General features: G+C 40.6%; 1 protein-coding gene across 1 annotated transcript in view; it reads left to right on the plus strand.

Annotated features, from left to right (window-relative positions):
• The window catches only part of LOC133571071 (MAGUK p55 subfamily member 4-like), a 35,951-nt gene extending 20,878 nt beyond the window's left edge, over positions 1-15,073 (plus strand). Inside the window, exons 14-22 of the mRNA XM_061924092.1 lie at positions 885-905; positions 1,040-1,054; positions 4,659-4,700; positions 4,782-4,952; positions 7,281-7,361; positions 7,443-7,536; positions 9,716-9,824; positions 14,389-14,523; positions 14,615-15,073. Of these exons, the coding sequence (XP_061780076.1) occupies positions 885-905; positions 1,040-1,054; positions 4,659-4,700; positions 4,782-4,952; positions 7,281-7,361; positions 7,443-7,536; positions 9,716-9,824; positions 14,389-14,523; positions 14,615-14,806 (860 nt within the window). The 3' untranslated portion in view covers positions 14,807-15,073. The remainder of the gene's footprint in view (positions 1-884; positions 906-1,039; positions 1,055-4,658; positions 4,701-4,781; positions 4,953-7,280; positions 7,362-7,442; positions 7,537-9,715; positions 9,825-14,388; positions 14,524-14,614) is intronic.
• The last annotated feature ends 958 nt before the right edge of the window (positions 15,074-16,031 follow it).

The raw sequence follows: 16,031 nt of genomic DNA on the forward strand, positions 1-16,031 counted from the left end.
CCGCGCGCTTTTTCTTCTTCTACCCGGGCGGGTGGTTGCTTACAGTAGAAGAAGAAGCTCTTCCTGTTCTATGGGGGCGGGTGCTTACCTTGGCGGTTGCTTGCGTAGAAGAAGAAGCGCTTCCTGTTCTACTGGGAAAAAAGATGGCGGCTGTTTACCGAAGTTGCGAGACCGAAACTTTATGAAAATGAATCTTAATATTAATCCATATATAAAGCGCACCGGGTTATAAGGCACACTGTCAGCTTTTGAGAAAATTTGTGGTTTTTAGGTGCGCCTTATAGTGCGGAAAATACGGTACATGGAATGATGGAACATGGTAGCAAGTACAACAACAAAAAACAAAACAAAAAACAACGCTATATGATTAACACAAGATAATAATACTAAAGCAAGCATACACATACATACATTCATACATTCATTCAACCATGCAAAACCCAACAGTAGTCTACCCCACATGAGGCATTAAATATAGGTGGTTAATAGATAAGTTTTTAGTTTCTTTTTGAAGTTGGAGAATGGATACAGCATCTTGAGGCTCTCATTAAGCCGGTTCCAAATCTTTGGTCCCCTGCATACAACACTTGGAGCGGTACAATCCAGTAAACGATGTTTCCCTGATATCAAATCTAAGTTAGGAGTGTTGTGGGCATGCTGGGGATGGTAGATAGGAACCAAGCTACAGAGCCTTAAATTCAGCCTGTAAATGACTTGATAGGTTAAACAAGCATTTTGATAAATATTGAACTCTGTCAGTCTTAAGAGATGATAACTATGGAATAGATGTGGAGTGGGGGCATTAACTCTTCTCCCAGAGCATAATCGTGATGTAAAAAAACACATTTCTCAATAACTCCACACTTGTTTTCTCTCTCTGCCAGATGAGGAAGCCTTTGAATCTGGTAGGTAAGTCTTTGTTAGATGAATATGCTTTGCCTTGTACACCCAAGCTTCCTTTTAATATAGATATGTTTATGTTATCATTTTTTTTGTATAATTTGCTTCTTTTTATCTGCTTTTTGATGCGGCACGTCAGAGGAACTCAGAGACGGTGAGAGGTTAAACATTGGATCTTTTATTCAACAACATTGCATTAGTCGTTTTTCTCTTTTCAAGTTAGACATGATAAGAAAATGTACCTTTCTAGTAGAGGCTTCTTAATGTGACCTGCACCATTTTGAGTGCAAATGTGCGTTCACATTGATAAAGTAAGGCAACATGCAGTCCGCTGTCAGTACTCGGAAACTGTGAGTGTGCAGTATCGCACTTTAGCCACCAGAGGTGGGTAGAGTAGCCAGAAATTGTACTCAAGTAAGAGTACTGTTACTTTAGAGATTTATTACTCAAGTAAAAGTAAGGAGTAGTCACCCAAATATTTACTTGAGTAAAAGTAAAAAGTATGTTGTGAAAAAACTACTCAAGTACTGAGTGACTGATGAGTAACATACACACACACATATGTATATATATATATATATATATATATATATATATATATATATATATATATATATATATATATATATATATATACAGTATATAATTTATATTTATTTATTTTGCCGTTTTTGTTTACATGTTAAAGGTGTTTTAATGAATATACATGCATGTTTAACACATATAGATTCCTTTCTTTCATGAAGACAAGAATATAAGTTGGTGTATTACCTGATTCTGATGACTTGCATTGATTGTAATCAGACAGTAGTGATGATAGCGTCCACGTTTTCAAATGGAGGAGAAAAAAAAGTTCCTCCTTTCTGTCTAATACCACATGAAAGTGGTTGGTTTTTGGCATCTTATTTGTCCAGCTTCCATATTCGTTTTTATACACTTTACAAGAAATACATTGGCGGCAAACTCCGTAGCTTGCTAGCTTGTTTGCGCTGGCTTTCGGAGACTCTTGTTTTGAAAGCGCAGGCGCGATGGAGCGGCACTTTTATTGTGAAGACAGGAACTGTGCAGTCAGTCTTTAGGCTTTTGACGGGATGTACGGTTGAAATAAAAAAGGTCTTTTTTCCTTCACACTTTTGATTGATTGATTGAAACTTTTATTAGTAGATTGCACAGTACAGTATATATTCCGTACCACTAAATGGTAACACCCCAATAAGTTTTTCAACTTGTTTAAGTCAGGTCATGTGACCGCCTGGCTCTGTTTGATTGGTCCAACGTCACCAGTGACTGCATCTGATTGGTGGAACGGAGTGAACGTCACCAGTGACTGTATTTGTTGAAACGCAGGCACTATGACAGACCAAAACAAACAAAGCGTGCATTAACAGATCGATAAAAATTAGTAGCGAGTAGCGAGCTGAATGTAGATAAAAGTAGCGGAGTAAAAGTAGCGTTTCTTCTCTATAAATATACTCAAGTAAAAGTATGTTGCATTAAAACTACTCTTAGAAGTACAATTTATCCCAAAAGTTACTCAAGTAGATGTAACGGAGTAAATGTAGCGCGTTACTACCCACCTCTGTTAGCCACCCACACGAGCAGAGGTGGGTAGTAACGCGCTACATTTACTCCGTTACATCTACTTGAGTAACTTTTGGGATAAATTGAACTGCAAAATTATCTGCCAATAGCACAAGAAAATTTGGCTTGTCAAGACTTTCTAAAACAAGTAAAATTAGCTAACCTCAATGAACCCAAAAATACCTCAAAATAAGTATATTCTCACTAATAACAAGAACAGTTTTCTTGGTTGAAAAAAAACAAAAAAAACTTTTTGCTCAATATGTTAAAAAAATATTCTTAAATGAAGTAAATGCTAGTGCCATTATCTTGACATAATGATATGCGCTCGGCATTACATTTCTTGAAACCAGCAAACTTATACTAAAAACTAGTTTATTGTTCTTAATGGAAAGGCAACAAGGCAAGCGCTTGTTACTCTCGGGGTCTCCTAGCCGCTCAGGTGAATCATATTGTCTAAAAATGCATTTTTCCATGGATAACATGACATCATCACGCCAAGTGCGTGCTCTTTCAGTCAATTAGTGCGCATATATAAAGCCTGGCCTCCGGCCAAAAATGTTTTAATTGTAATTTTGAAGAATTTATCTGAATGTGCATGAACTATTTCTGTTCAAAATTGTTAGAAATGTTAAATGTTTAAATATTAACTGTCAGTTTACTGTACTGTGCTAACTGTACTACTATATGAGTACATATTTTCTATTGTTTCATTGAAAATAAAACAGCAAAGTCCATTTGGCTGTCATCTGTTTTAATTATGAGACACAATTGTGTCAAAATATGATTTTTTTTTATTTCATGCTTGAAATAAGAAATGATGACTTTAAAAAAGTAGTTTTATACTTGTGAGTGTTGATGACACAGCTTTGCAACACTTGATATTCTAGTTTCAAGCATGTTTTACTCAATATAGGTCATCAAATCTCAGCAACAAGCTGTAATATCTTACTGAGATCATTTAGGAGCAAAACACTTAAAACAAGTAAAACACTCTAACATAAAATCTGCTTAGTGAGAAGAATGATCTTATCAGACAGAAAATAAGCAAATATCACCCTTATTTGGGGCGGTATAGCTCGGTTGGTAGAGTGGCCGTGCCATCAACCTGAGGGTTGCAGGTTCGATCCCCGCTTCCGCCATCCCAGTCACTGCCGTTGTGTCCTTGGGCAAGACACTTTACCCACCTGCTCCCAGTGCCACCCACACTGGTTTAAATGTATCTGAGATATTGGGTTTTCACTATGTAAAAGTGCTTTGAGTCACTATAGAAAAGCGCTATATAAATCAGTGTTTTTCAACCACTGTGTGCCGTGAGATACAGTCTGGTGTGCCGTGGGAGATTATCAAATTTCACCTATTTGGGTTAAAAATATTTTTTGCAAACCAGTAATTATAGTCTGCAAATGATGTGTTGTTGTTGAGTGTCGGTGCTGTCTAGAGCTCGGCGGAGTAACCGTGTAATACTCTTCCATATCAGTAGGTGGCAGCCGGTAGCTAATTGCTTTGTAGACGTCGGAAACAGCGGGAGGCAGTGTGCAGGTAAAAAGGTGTCTAATGCTTAAACCAAAAATAAACAAAAGGTGAGTGCCCCTAAGAAAAGGCATTGAAGCTTAGGGAAAGCTATGCAGAACGAAACTAAAACTGAACTGGCTACAAAGTAAACAAAAACCGAATGCTGGACGACAGCAAAGACTTACAGCGTGTGGAGCAGATGGCGTCCACAAAGTACATCCGTACACGACATGACAATCAACACCAAAATAGGAGCGCAAGACAAGAACTAAAACACCACACACAGGAAAACACCCAAAAACTCAAAATAAGTCAGGGTGTGATGTGACAGGTGGTGACAGTACACCTACTTTGAGACAAGAGCTATATTGATGCATGCTTGGTTATGGTTTGAATTCATATCCGACAATTGGACAACTTTTTACTGTCAACTGAGTTTCGTTTTTTAACAATTTCTGCTGGTGGTGTGCCTCCGCATTTTTTCAACGCTAAAAATGTGCCTTGGCTCAAAAAAGGTTGATATAAATATAATTCACTTCACTTATTTGAGATATTTAATCTTACTTAGATTTCAGTTTTTGCAGTGTACTTCTATTATTGAAGTCTACTGAAGGGAATGATTTGTGTTTTTTTGTCTCCCATTTGTTTTCCTATCAATCCAGAGGGTGATGACTTAAGCAGCAACTTTGTGGGCGTGTACTTAGGTGTGTCTTCAAACTCTCACTTGGACTTAAACAGAATTATTTACAAGTTGTAGATAGCGTAACATGGTTTTTTTTTCTCAGCTGGGTTCAGGCACAGCTTGCGTCTTTGTCGCAGGCGGCGCAGCACCACCCTAACGTCCTGCCCCACCCACTGTCCTAACAGCTGCAACAGCGCCCTCATCTGCACCTACGAGGAGGTGGTGCGCTACCAGCGCAGCAGAAATGATGTGCACCGTCTCATCGCCCTCTTAGGTACATATTATTCCTTCTTACCTATATACCTTTGGATAGTGATGGGTCCGGCAACACCGATGCATCGGCGCATGCGTCGAGCTCATAGAGCAAAACCCTGTGTCGGTGCGCGTACCGCTTTTAGAAAGTCACGTGACCGATCATGAGCTGTTTTGGTCACGTGACCGATACGCCAACTGTGTCGCACTGACGCCTCCTCTGTGCCCTGTGAGCGTGTCTTTTCTACAGCCGGTGAAATAATAACTAAGAAGCGCAATCGTCTAAAATGTAAGACGTCAGAAAAACTTTTTTTTTTTTTTTTAATAAAAATGTGTAAAAAATAAAATTAAAAAAATTCCCAGTCCACAATCATCCACAACACGTTCTCTTAGATTTCCATGTTATGATACATGTTCACATTATTTATTGACTGTATCTAAAAAAGATAAAAATATATTTTTATTTAAATGAAGATATGAAATAATGCTAAATGAAATACAATGACTTGGTTTATATTATTGTATATACTAGGGCAGGGGTCACCAACGCGGTGCCCGCGGTCACCAGGTAGCCCGTAAGGACCAGATCAGTCGCCCGCTGGCCTGTTCTAAAAATAGCTCAAAGAGCAGCACTTACCAGTGAGCTGCCTCTATTTTTAAAATTGTATTTATTTACCAGCAAGCTGGTCTCGCTTTGCTCGACATTTTTAATTCTAAAAGAGACAAAACTCAAATAGAATTTGAAAATCCAAGAAAATATTTTAAAGACTTGGTCTTCACTTGGAATAAGCGGTAGAAAATGGATGGATGGATGGGTCTTCACTTGTTTAAATAAATTCATTTATTTTTTACTTTGCTTCTTATTACTTTTAGAAATACAATTTTAGAGAAAAAATACAACCTTAAAAATGATTTTAGGATTTTTAAACAAATATACCTTTTTACCTTTTAAATTTCTTCCTCTTCTTTCCTGACAATTTAAATCAATGTTCAAGTAAATTTATTTATTTTTTATTGTAAAGAATAATAAATATTTTAGCTTCTGTTTTTTCGACAAAGAATATTTGTGAAATATTTCTTCAAACTTACTATGATTAAAATTAAAAAAAAATATTCTGGCAAATATAGAAAATCTGTAGAATCAAAATTAAATCTTATTTCAAAGTATTTTGAATTTCTTTTAAAATTTTTGTTCTGGAAAATCTAGAAGAAATACTGATTTGTCTTTGTTAGAAATATAGCTTGGTCCAATTTGTTAAATATTCTAACAAAGTGCAGATTGGATTTTAACTAATTTAAAACATGTCATCAAAATTCTAAAATGTATCTTAATCAGGAAAAATTACTAATGATGTCCCATAAATTCTTTTTAAAAAATTTTCAAAAAGATTCAAATAAGCTAGTTTTTCTCTTCTTTTTGTCGGTTGAATTTTGAATTATAAAGAGTCGAAATTGAAGATAAACTATGTTTCAAAATTTTATTTTAAATTTTTTCTTGTTTTCTCCTCTTTTAAACCGTTCAATTAAGTGTTTTTTTCATCATTTATTCTCTACAAAAAACCTTCCGTAAAAGGGAAAAAAAATGTACGATGGAATGACAGACAGAAATACCCATTTTTATATATATATATATATATATATATATATATATATACATATATATATATATATATATAAATGTATTTATTTAGCTATTCTTGTTTAAATCACACTTACGTGTGACAATATATTTATTTATTTAAGTTAAAAAGTTAAAGTTAAAGTACCAATGATTGTCACACACACACTAGGTGTGGCGAAATTATTCTCTGCATTTGACCCATCACCCTTGATCACCCCCTGGGAGGTGAGGGGAGCAGTGGGCAGCAGCGGTGGCTGCGCCCGGGAATCATTTTGGTGATTTAACCCCCAATTCCAACCCTTGATGCTGAGTGCCAAGCAGGGAGGCAATGGGTCCCATTTTTATAGTCTTTGGTATGACTCGGCCGGGATTTGAACTCCCAACCTACCGATCTCAGGACGGACACTCTAACCACTAGGCCACTGAGTAGGTGTTTTTAAGTGTGTATCAAACTGGTAGCCCTTCGCATTAATCAGTACCCAAGAAGTAGTTTTTGGTTTCAAAAAGGTTGGTGACCCCTGTACTAGGGCATCAAATCAGTGTCAGTTGAGTCGGTCCATAGGTTGCCTGTAGGGATTTTTAATGTCCAGCAGATGTCAGTATTTAGTGACACAGTATCGACACAGTATCAATACAGTTTTGCAATGTGTCGAAATGCTTCATGATGCCTCATCAACCCATCACTACCTTTGGAGAATACACTTTTGTCACAACTTCCGTCTGCTGCAGGTCCATCAGGTGTGGGAGTGAATGAACTGCGCAGGTGCCTGATTGAAATGAATCCCAACACCTTCCAAGGCGCAATACCTCGTATGTGACGTAGAAATGCTCTTAATCAGCGTGACTCTAAGAAGAACTCAAATGGCAAACATGTCTCTTCTTCTCTCTCAGACACAACGAGAGCACCCAAAGGATACGAGAAGTTCGGCAGAGAATATCATTTCACCAGCCGAGAGGAATTTGACAACATGGTGTACAAAAACAGGTGTGACCTTCTCATTTCGTCCCCGTTAATAACTAGAAATATAGAGGCATGCTCGTAGGTAAGCACAATGTAAGGTAGAGTTGGTGGATATTCCACCGTAAAAACTATACCATTTGCTGCAGTATGCCTGAGAGAAAGAGAAGAGTACATGCACAGTATGGACTAGAGATGCGCGGTTTGCGGGCACAACCGCGGAGTCCGCGGATTATCCGCGGATCGGGCGGATGAAATTAAAAAAAATTAGATTTTATCCGCGGGTCGGGTCGGGTGGTTGAAATAAAAAAAAATTAGATTTTAAATAGATTCAGGCGGGTGGCAGTTAAACCAATTGGGAAATATATATACATAGTTAAATGTTGTTACCCACATACGAAAAACGAGCAGGCACCTGCAGCATATGCCACAACAGAAGAAAAAAAAAAGAAGAGATGGACACTTTTACGGAGCGGAGAAGGGACGCCTCGCCGGGGTCCGGGACCGAGGCCCCTTCCCCCGAGAGGGCCCCACCGGGAGCCGTAGCTGAGGCGATCCGCGAGAAGGGCCCGACGCACGTCCAGGGTCACCACCGCGCCCACCGCACCGACACCCCGCCTCGTCCGCCTTCACCCCCCTGTTGCCGGGGGCGCGTAACAGGGGTCACTCCGCGCGCAGTGCGCTCACGAAAGGGGTGGGGCTCACCCTGGTTGATATAGACAGCAGGACGGTGGCCATGGAAGTTGGAACCCGCTAAGGAGTGTGTAACAACCCACCTGCCGAATCAACTAGCCCTGAAAATGGATGGCGCTGGAGCGTCGGGCCCATACCCGGCCGTCGCCGGCAGCGAGACGCGCTTGGAGGTGCGCTCAGCGCGGCTCCCATATGATTGCGCACTGGTGTGCGTCTGGGTTGTGACAGCGTGGCACGCGAATGTCTGTGCTGCATTGGATCAGTCTCCTTTCTTTAACAGGCAAAAGCTTTATAACCTCATTAATGCCTTGCATCGTCTATATTAGATATATAACAACGGGCGGGTGCGGTTCTGATCAAATGTTACATCGGGTGGATGGCGGATGGTTGACTACTTTCTGATGCGGTTGCGGATGAAATAATTGCCTATCCGCGCATCTCTAGTATGGACACATTTCACCTTTGACGCTATGGAGAACAAGACAAAGTGTATACCATGCAGAGATCGTCAGTGCTAAAACAACTAAATTGATGTGGCTTTTGCAGGTGAGTCACCCTGACAATATAAATAATATACTGTATTTTCCGGACCATAGGGCGCACCGGATTATAAGGCGCACTGCCCATGAATGGTCTATTTTCGATCTTTTTTCATATATAAGGCGCACCGGATTATAAGGCGCATTATAGGACTCATATTACTTTTTATTTTTTTCTAAATTAAAAACACTTCCTAGTGTTCTACGTAACATGTAATGCTGGTTCTTTGGTCAAAATGTTGCATAGATGATGTTTTATACATCATCTTCAAGTCGCTTTCTGACAGTCGCTTCAGGTTGCGCTGTTTTGTGGGCGGTCTTATTTACGTGGCTCACCTTCGGCAGCGTCTTCTCCCCGTCATCTTTGTTGTAGCGGTGTAGCGTGCAAGGACGGGAGTGGAAGAAGTGTCAAAAGATGGCGCTAACTGTTTTAATGACATTCAGACTTTACTTCAATCAATAACGGAGCAGCATCTCCTCATTCGGAAACAACAACAATGTAACTATACACCATCCGGAACTCTCTAATAACTAAAGTTCCTTGGGTGAATAATGTAAAGTCACTACACCGGTATGTTTTAGTGCTTTCATGGTGAGTTTCCTGACAGATATAAGTAAGAACTTTACACTACTTTATATTAGAAATGGCAACAGTGGAGGATGAATGTCACATAACAAGAAGATAGAGACAAAGAAGAAGCTTATAGACTATGGTGTCTACACGGACTACAAAGGTGGACACGCGCAATTTTTCAGGACTTATGCAGATCCCAAATACAGATCAGAAGGTTCCATAAGGTAAGAAAAGTTGCTTTTGCATAATATTGCGAAACAAAACGGCAGATAATATGTCTTACCTTATACACACACCATAATAATACTTGTATGTTTTAATGCACCGACAATCCACCAAGCGGTGGCGGCAACTCATTTTGACACCAAGTGTTATTGTTTTCACCCACAATGACGTGCAGGTTCCTGGAGTACGGCGGGTATAAAGGGAATCTATACGGCACAAGCAGGGAAGCAGTGAAGGACGTTTTAAACAGCGGGAAGATCTGTGTGATTGACATTGAACCAAATGTAAGTACAGAACCCAGAACCAGTGAAGTTGTCACGTTGTGTAAATGGTAAATAAAAAGAGAATACAACAAATCCTTTTCAACTTATATTCAATTGAATAGACTGCAAAGACAAGATATTTCATGTTCACACTGAGAAACTACATTTTTCTTTGCAAATAATCATGAACTTAGAATTTAATGGCAGTGACACATTGCAAAAAAGTTGTCACTGGGGCATTTTCACCAGTGTGTTACATGGCCTTTCCTTTTAACAACACTTGTTTGGGAACTGAGGAGACACATTTTTGAAGTGGAATTATTTCCCATTCTTGCTTGATGTACAGCTTAAGTTGTTCAACAGTCTCCCTTCTCATATTTTAGCCTTCATACATTTTCAATGTCTGGACTACAGGCAGGCCAGTCTAGTACCCGCACTCTTACTATGAAGCCACGCTGTTGTAACACATGGCTTGGCATTGTCTTGCTGAAATAAGCAGGGGCGTCCATGAACAAGACGTTGCTTGGATGGCAACATATGTTGCTCCAAAAGCTGTATGTACCTTTCAGCATTAATGGTGCCTTCACAGATGTGTAAGTTACCCATGTCTTGGGCACTAATACACCCCCATACCATCACACATGCTGGCTTTTTAACGTTGTGCCTATAACAATCCGGATGGTTCTTTTCCTCTTTGGTCCGGAGGACACGACGTCCACAGTTTCCAAAAACAATTTGAAATGTGGACTCGTCAGACCACAGAACACTTTTCCACTTTGCATCAGTCCATCTTAGATGAGCTCGGGCCCAGCGAAGCCGGCAGCGTTTCTGGGTGTTGTTGATAAATGGCTTTGGCTTTGCATAGTAGAGTTTTAACTTGCACTTACAGATGTAGCGACTAACTGTAGTTCCTGTCAGTGGTTTTCTGAAGTGTTCCTGAGCCCATGTGGTGATATCCTTTACACACTGATGTCGCTTGTTGATGCGGTATCGCCTGAGGGGTAGAAGGTCACGGGCTTAGCTGCTTACGTGGAGTGATTTCTCCAGATTCTCTGAACCTTTTGATGATATTACAGAGCGCAGATGGTGAAATCCCTAAATTCCTTGCAATAGCTGGTTGAGAAAGGTTGTTCTAAAACAATTTGCTCACGCATTTGTTGACAAAGTGGTGACCCTCGCCCCGTCCTTATTTGTGAATGACTGAGCATTTCATGGAAGCTACTTTTATACTGTTGCGTTTTGGACCAGTTGTTCCTCCCAGGGAATTCAAGTCACAATTCGCTCCCAAGCTCTTTACGACACTTCAAGCTGAGTTGAAAAACCACCAGAGACAGAATAGGTACCGTATTTTCCGCACTATAAGGCGCACCTAAAAACCACAAATTTTCTCAAAAGCTGACAGTGCGCCTTATAACCCGGTGCGCTTTATATCTGGATAAATATTAAGATTCATTTTCATAAAGTTTCGGTCTCGTAACTACAGTAAACAGCCGCCATCTTTTTTCCCGGTAGAACAGGAAGCGCTTCTTCTTCTACGCAAGCAACCGCCAAGGTAAGCACCCGCCCCCATAGAACAGGAAGCGCTTCTTCTTCTACTGTAAGCAACCACCCGCCCGCGTAGAAGAAGAAAAAGCGCGCGGATATTACCGTACGTTTCATTTCCTTTGTGTGTTTACATCTGTAAAGACCACAAAATGGCTCCTACTAAGCGACAAGGATCCGGTTCATGAAAAGACGCAATTTCTCCATCCTCACACGGATTACTATTTCACAGCAACTGATATTCCTGTGAACCGCACTGTGGATACAACGGGAGCACGTACGGTGAATATTCGCACCACAGGGAATGAGAAGTCATCCTTCACTGTGGTTCTAGCTTGCCATGCTAATGGCCAGAAACTTCCACCCATGGTGATATTCAAAAGGAAGACCTTGCCAAAAGAGACCTTTCCAGCCGGCGTCATCATAAAAGCTAACTCGAAGGGATGGATGAAGAAAAGATGAGCGAGTGGTTAAGGTAAGTTTAAGTTTACGCGAAGAAGCCGGGTGGCTTTTTTCACGCAGCTTCGTCCATGTTGATATACGACTCCATGCGCGCCCACATCACGCTGGTTTTTAATATATTATTAAAGTTTGACTGACCTATCTGACTGTTTTTTTGACATTCCTTTAGCGCAGTTAGATGCGGCTTACAACACGGGGCGGCTTATAGGTGGACAAAGTTTTGAAATATGCCGTTCATTGAAGGCGCGGCTTATAACCCAGGGCGCCTTATGGTGCGGAAAATACGGTATTTTGTTGTATATTTTCAAAGCTTTGCCAATATACATTTTGAGACCAGTCTAACCCTAGAACATTCTATTGCGCCTCCCAAAATGGTCTGTCCTCCCAACGCCAAAAACCCCTCTTTTCCTTCCCCCTCCCTAGCCATAATACAAGCACAACGTCTCCCTAGCCATAATACATTCCAAAGAACTCAAGGTTAACATACACAGTTTACTTGCTGACAGAGCATCAAGAGAAGAAATGGAAAACACGAGCTGTTTTCAAATATGACTAAGAAATGAAAGAAGTACAACTTAAATTCGGATATACAGGTAAAAGCCAGTAAATTAGAATATTTTGAAAAACTTGATTTATTTCAGTAATTGCATTCAAAAGGTGTAACTTGTACATTATATTTATTCATTGCACACAGACTGATGCATTCAAATGTTTATTTCATTTAATTTTGATGATTTGAAGTGGCAACAAATGAAAATCCAAAATTCCGTGTGTCACAAAATTAGAATATTACTTAAGGCTAATACAAAAAAGGGATTTTTAGAAATGTTGGCCAACTGAAAAGTATGAAAATGAAAAATATGAGCATGTACAATACTCAATACTTGGTTGGAGCTCCTTTTGCCTCAATTACTGCATTAATGCGGCGTGGCATGGAGTCGATGAGTTTCTGGCACTGCTCAGGTGTTATGAGAGCCCAGGTTGCTCTGATAGTGGCCTTCAACTCTTCTGCGTTTTTGGGTCTGGCATTCTGCATCTTCCTTTTCACAATACCCCACAGATTTTCTATGGGGCTAAGGTCAGGGGAGTTGGCGGGCCAATTTAGAACAGAAATACCATGGTCCGTAAACCAGGCACGGGTAGATTTTGCGCTGTGTGCAGGCGCCAAGTCCTGTTGGAACTTGAAATCTCCATCTCCATAGAGCAGGTCAGCAGCAGGAAGCATGAAGTGCTCTAAAACTTGCTGGTAGACGGCTGCGTTGACCCTGGATCTCAGGAAACAGAGTGGACCGACACCAGCAGATGACATGGCACCCCAAACCATCACCCAACCATGCAAATTTTGCATTTCCTTTGGAAATCGAGGTCCCAGAGTCTGGAGGAAGACAGGAGAGGCACAGGATCCACGTTGCCTCAAGTCTAGTGTAAAGTTTCCACCATCAGTGATGGTTTGGGGTGCCATGTCATCTGCTGGTGTCGGTCCACTCTGTTTCCTGAGATCCAGGGTCAACGCAGCCGTCTACCAGCAAGTTTTAGAGCACTTCATGCTTCCTGCTGCTGACCTGCTCTATGGAGATGGAGATTTCAAGTTCCAACAGGACTTGGCGCAAAATCTACCCGTGCCTGGTTTACGGACCATGGTATTTCTGTTCTAAATTGGCCCGCCAACTCCCCTGACCTTAGCCCCATAGAAAATCTGTGGGGTATTGTGAAAAGGAAGATGCAGAATGCCAGACCCAAAAACGCAGAAGAGTTGAAGGCCACTATCAGAGCAACCTGGGCTCTCATAACACCTGAGCAGTGCCAGAAACTCATCGACTCCATGCCACGCCGCATTAACGCAGTAATTGAGGCAAAAGGAGCTCCAACCAAGTATTGAGTATTGTACATGCTCATATTTTTCATTTTCATACTTTTCAGTTGGCCAACATTTCTAAAAATCCCTTTTTTGTATTAGCCTTAAGTAATATTCTAATTTTGTGACACACGGAATTTTGGATTTTCATTTGTTGCCACTTCAAATCATCAAAATTAAATGAAATAAACATTTGAATGCATCAGTCTGTGTGCAATGAATAAATATAATGTACAAGTTACACCTTTTGAATGCAATTACTGAAATAAATCAAGTTTTTCAAAATATTCTAATTTACTGGCTTTTACCTGTATGTAAATATCTGCCTCCGACAATACCCAATCATGGCACCCACCTGTTCCCAATTAGTCTGTTCACCTGTGGGATGTTCCAAATAAGTCTTTGATGAGCATTCTTCAACTTTATCAGTCTTTTTTGCCACTAGTGCCAGCTTTTTTGAAACATGTTGCAGGCATCAAATTCCAAATGAGCTAATATTTGCAAAAAATAACAAAGTTTTCCAGTTTGAACGTTAAATATCTTGTCTTTGCAGTCTATTCAATTGAATATAAGTTGAAAAGGATTTGTTGTATTCTCTTTTTTATTTACCATTTACACAACGTGACAACTTCACTGCTTTTGGGGTTTGTAGATAGCCATACTTTACAAAATGATGGTTACTTGTGGGAAATTGTCATTGGGAAAGAACCTCACACTTGTCTTCAGGCCATTCAGGCGGTGAGAACACATGACCTGCGGGCGTACATCATCTACGTGAAGCCGCCGCCGCCGGAGCAACTGAGGGAGACGAGACAGAACTCCTACATAACCACTGACTACCACATCAACCGCCCGTTCAAAGTGAGCACCGTCGCTGTGCTATGATTCAACCTCTCTTTCTAACGCACTCAGGTGGAGCTGTGAGCCTGTTTAACCCCGTTTACTCTGATAGGATGAAGACTTCCAGGAGATGGAGGAGGCCGCCCACAAGATGGAGTTGCACTACGCACAGTTCTTTGATCATGTGATCGTCAACGAGGACTTGAAGGAGTCCTGTCTCCAGTTGCTGACAGCCGTACAAGAGGCGCAGGACGAGCCACAGTGGCTTCCTGCCAGCTGGATACGACCCACCACAGTAGACTAACACTTCTATGCACGCCAATTTGAACACAAGATCTTACCGTTATGGTCTTTACTTTTATATACCTGCACAAAAACAGTATTGCCTCGCTCTCAAATGGACTTCTGTCAGTCAGGGCCGGCCCGTGGCATAGGCCGTATAGGCAAATGCTAAGGGCGCCGTCCATCAGGGGGCGCCATGCCAGTGCCACAAATGTTGGAGAGAAAAAAAAAATGTGTTACTATTATTTCTAAATACAAAAAATAATCTCACGTTAATTAAAATGCAAAGTAAAGCCTATTTAATAGAAATATTATTTGTTACAACATTACGCCCCCCCCCCCCCCCCACCCCCTCCCTTCCCGTATCATGACTCTTTTTGGACGTCACCACATCAAAAAATCAACACAAGATGTCAAAACGGCCAAAACTGTCAGGTGCCCTGGGAAGAAAAAAGAGAAAAGAAGAGGAGTAGAAACGAGAAAAGACAAGAGGTAGCAGGTAGGTAACGTTAGCCTACATGAAATTATTTGTCTGTTACAGAATGTGATAGTAACCTGGCTTTTTAGCATTAAGCTAATGTTACATGATTCGGCAATTGCTAATCAATAAATAGCTAGTTCTGTTTTAACGTCGGGTTAATATTGTGGAGGGGGCTAAATTGTTATGGAAAATAATAATGTAACGTTAGGTAATTACAGTACTCCCACCTTACATTCCTCAGGTATTAGATCTTTTAAGCAGGTGTTTTTTGTTTACATTGTTATTGCCTTCTGGTTAGCTAATGTTTGCCCTGCAGGTAATAGTCACTTTTCCACCCCTTTATATATTAGGTATAGTTGTAAGTAAAAAAAAAAGGTCAAAGACAAAGCTATTCGGGTTCTTGTGAGTATATACACTTCACTGCCGATGTGGGGGGGCGCCACCTAAAATCTTGCCTAGGGCGCCAGATTGATTAGGGCCAGGCCTGCTGTCAGTACACTTCAGTTAGTACTCTGAGGGCTGCAGTTTTGACCGTGTGCATCGTGCACTTACCGTATTTTTCGGACTATAAGTCGCAGTTTTTTTCATAGTTTGGCCGGGGGTGCGACTTATACTCAGGAGCGGCTTATGTGTGAAATGATGAACACATTAGCGTAAAATATCAAATAATATTATTGATCTCATTCACGTAAGAGACTAGACGTATAAGATTTCATGGGATTTAGCGATTAGATTGTTTGGTAAACGTATAGCATGTTCTATATGT

This window comes from Nerophis lumbriciformis, linkage group LG28 (assembly GCF_033978685.3).
Source record: "Nerophis lumbriciformis linkage group LG28, RoL_Nlum_v2.1, whole genome shotgun sequence".
Lineage (NCBI taxonomy): Eukaryota > Metazoa > Chordata > Actinopteri > Syngnathiformes > Syngnathidae > Nerophis > Nerophis lumbriciformis.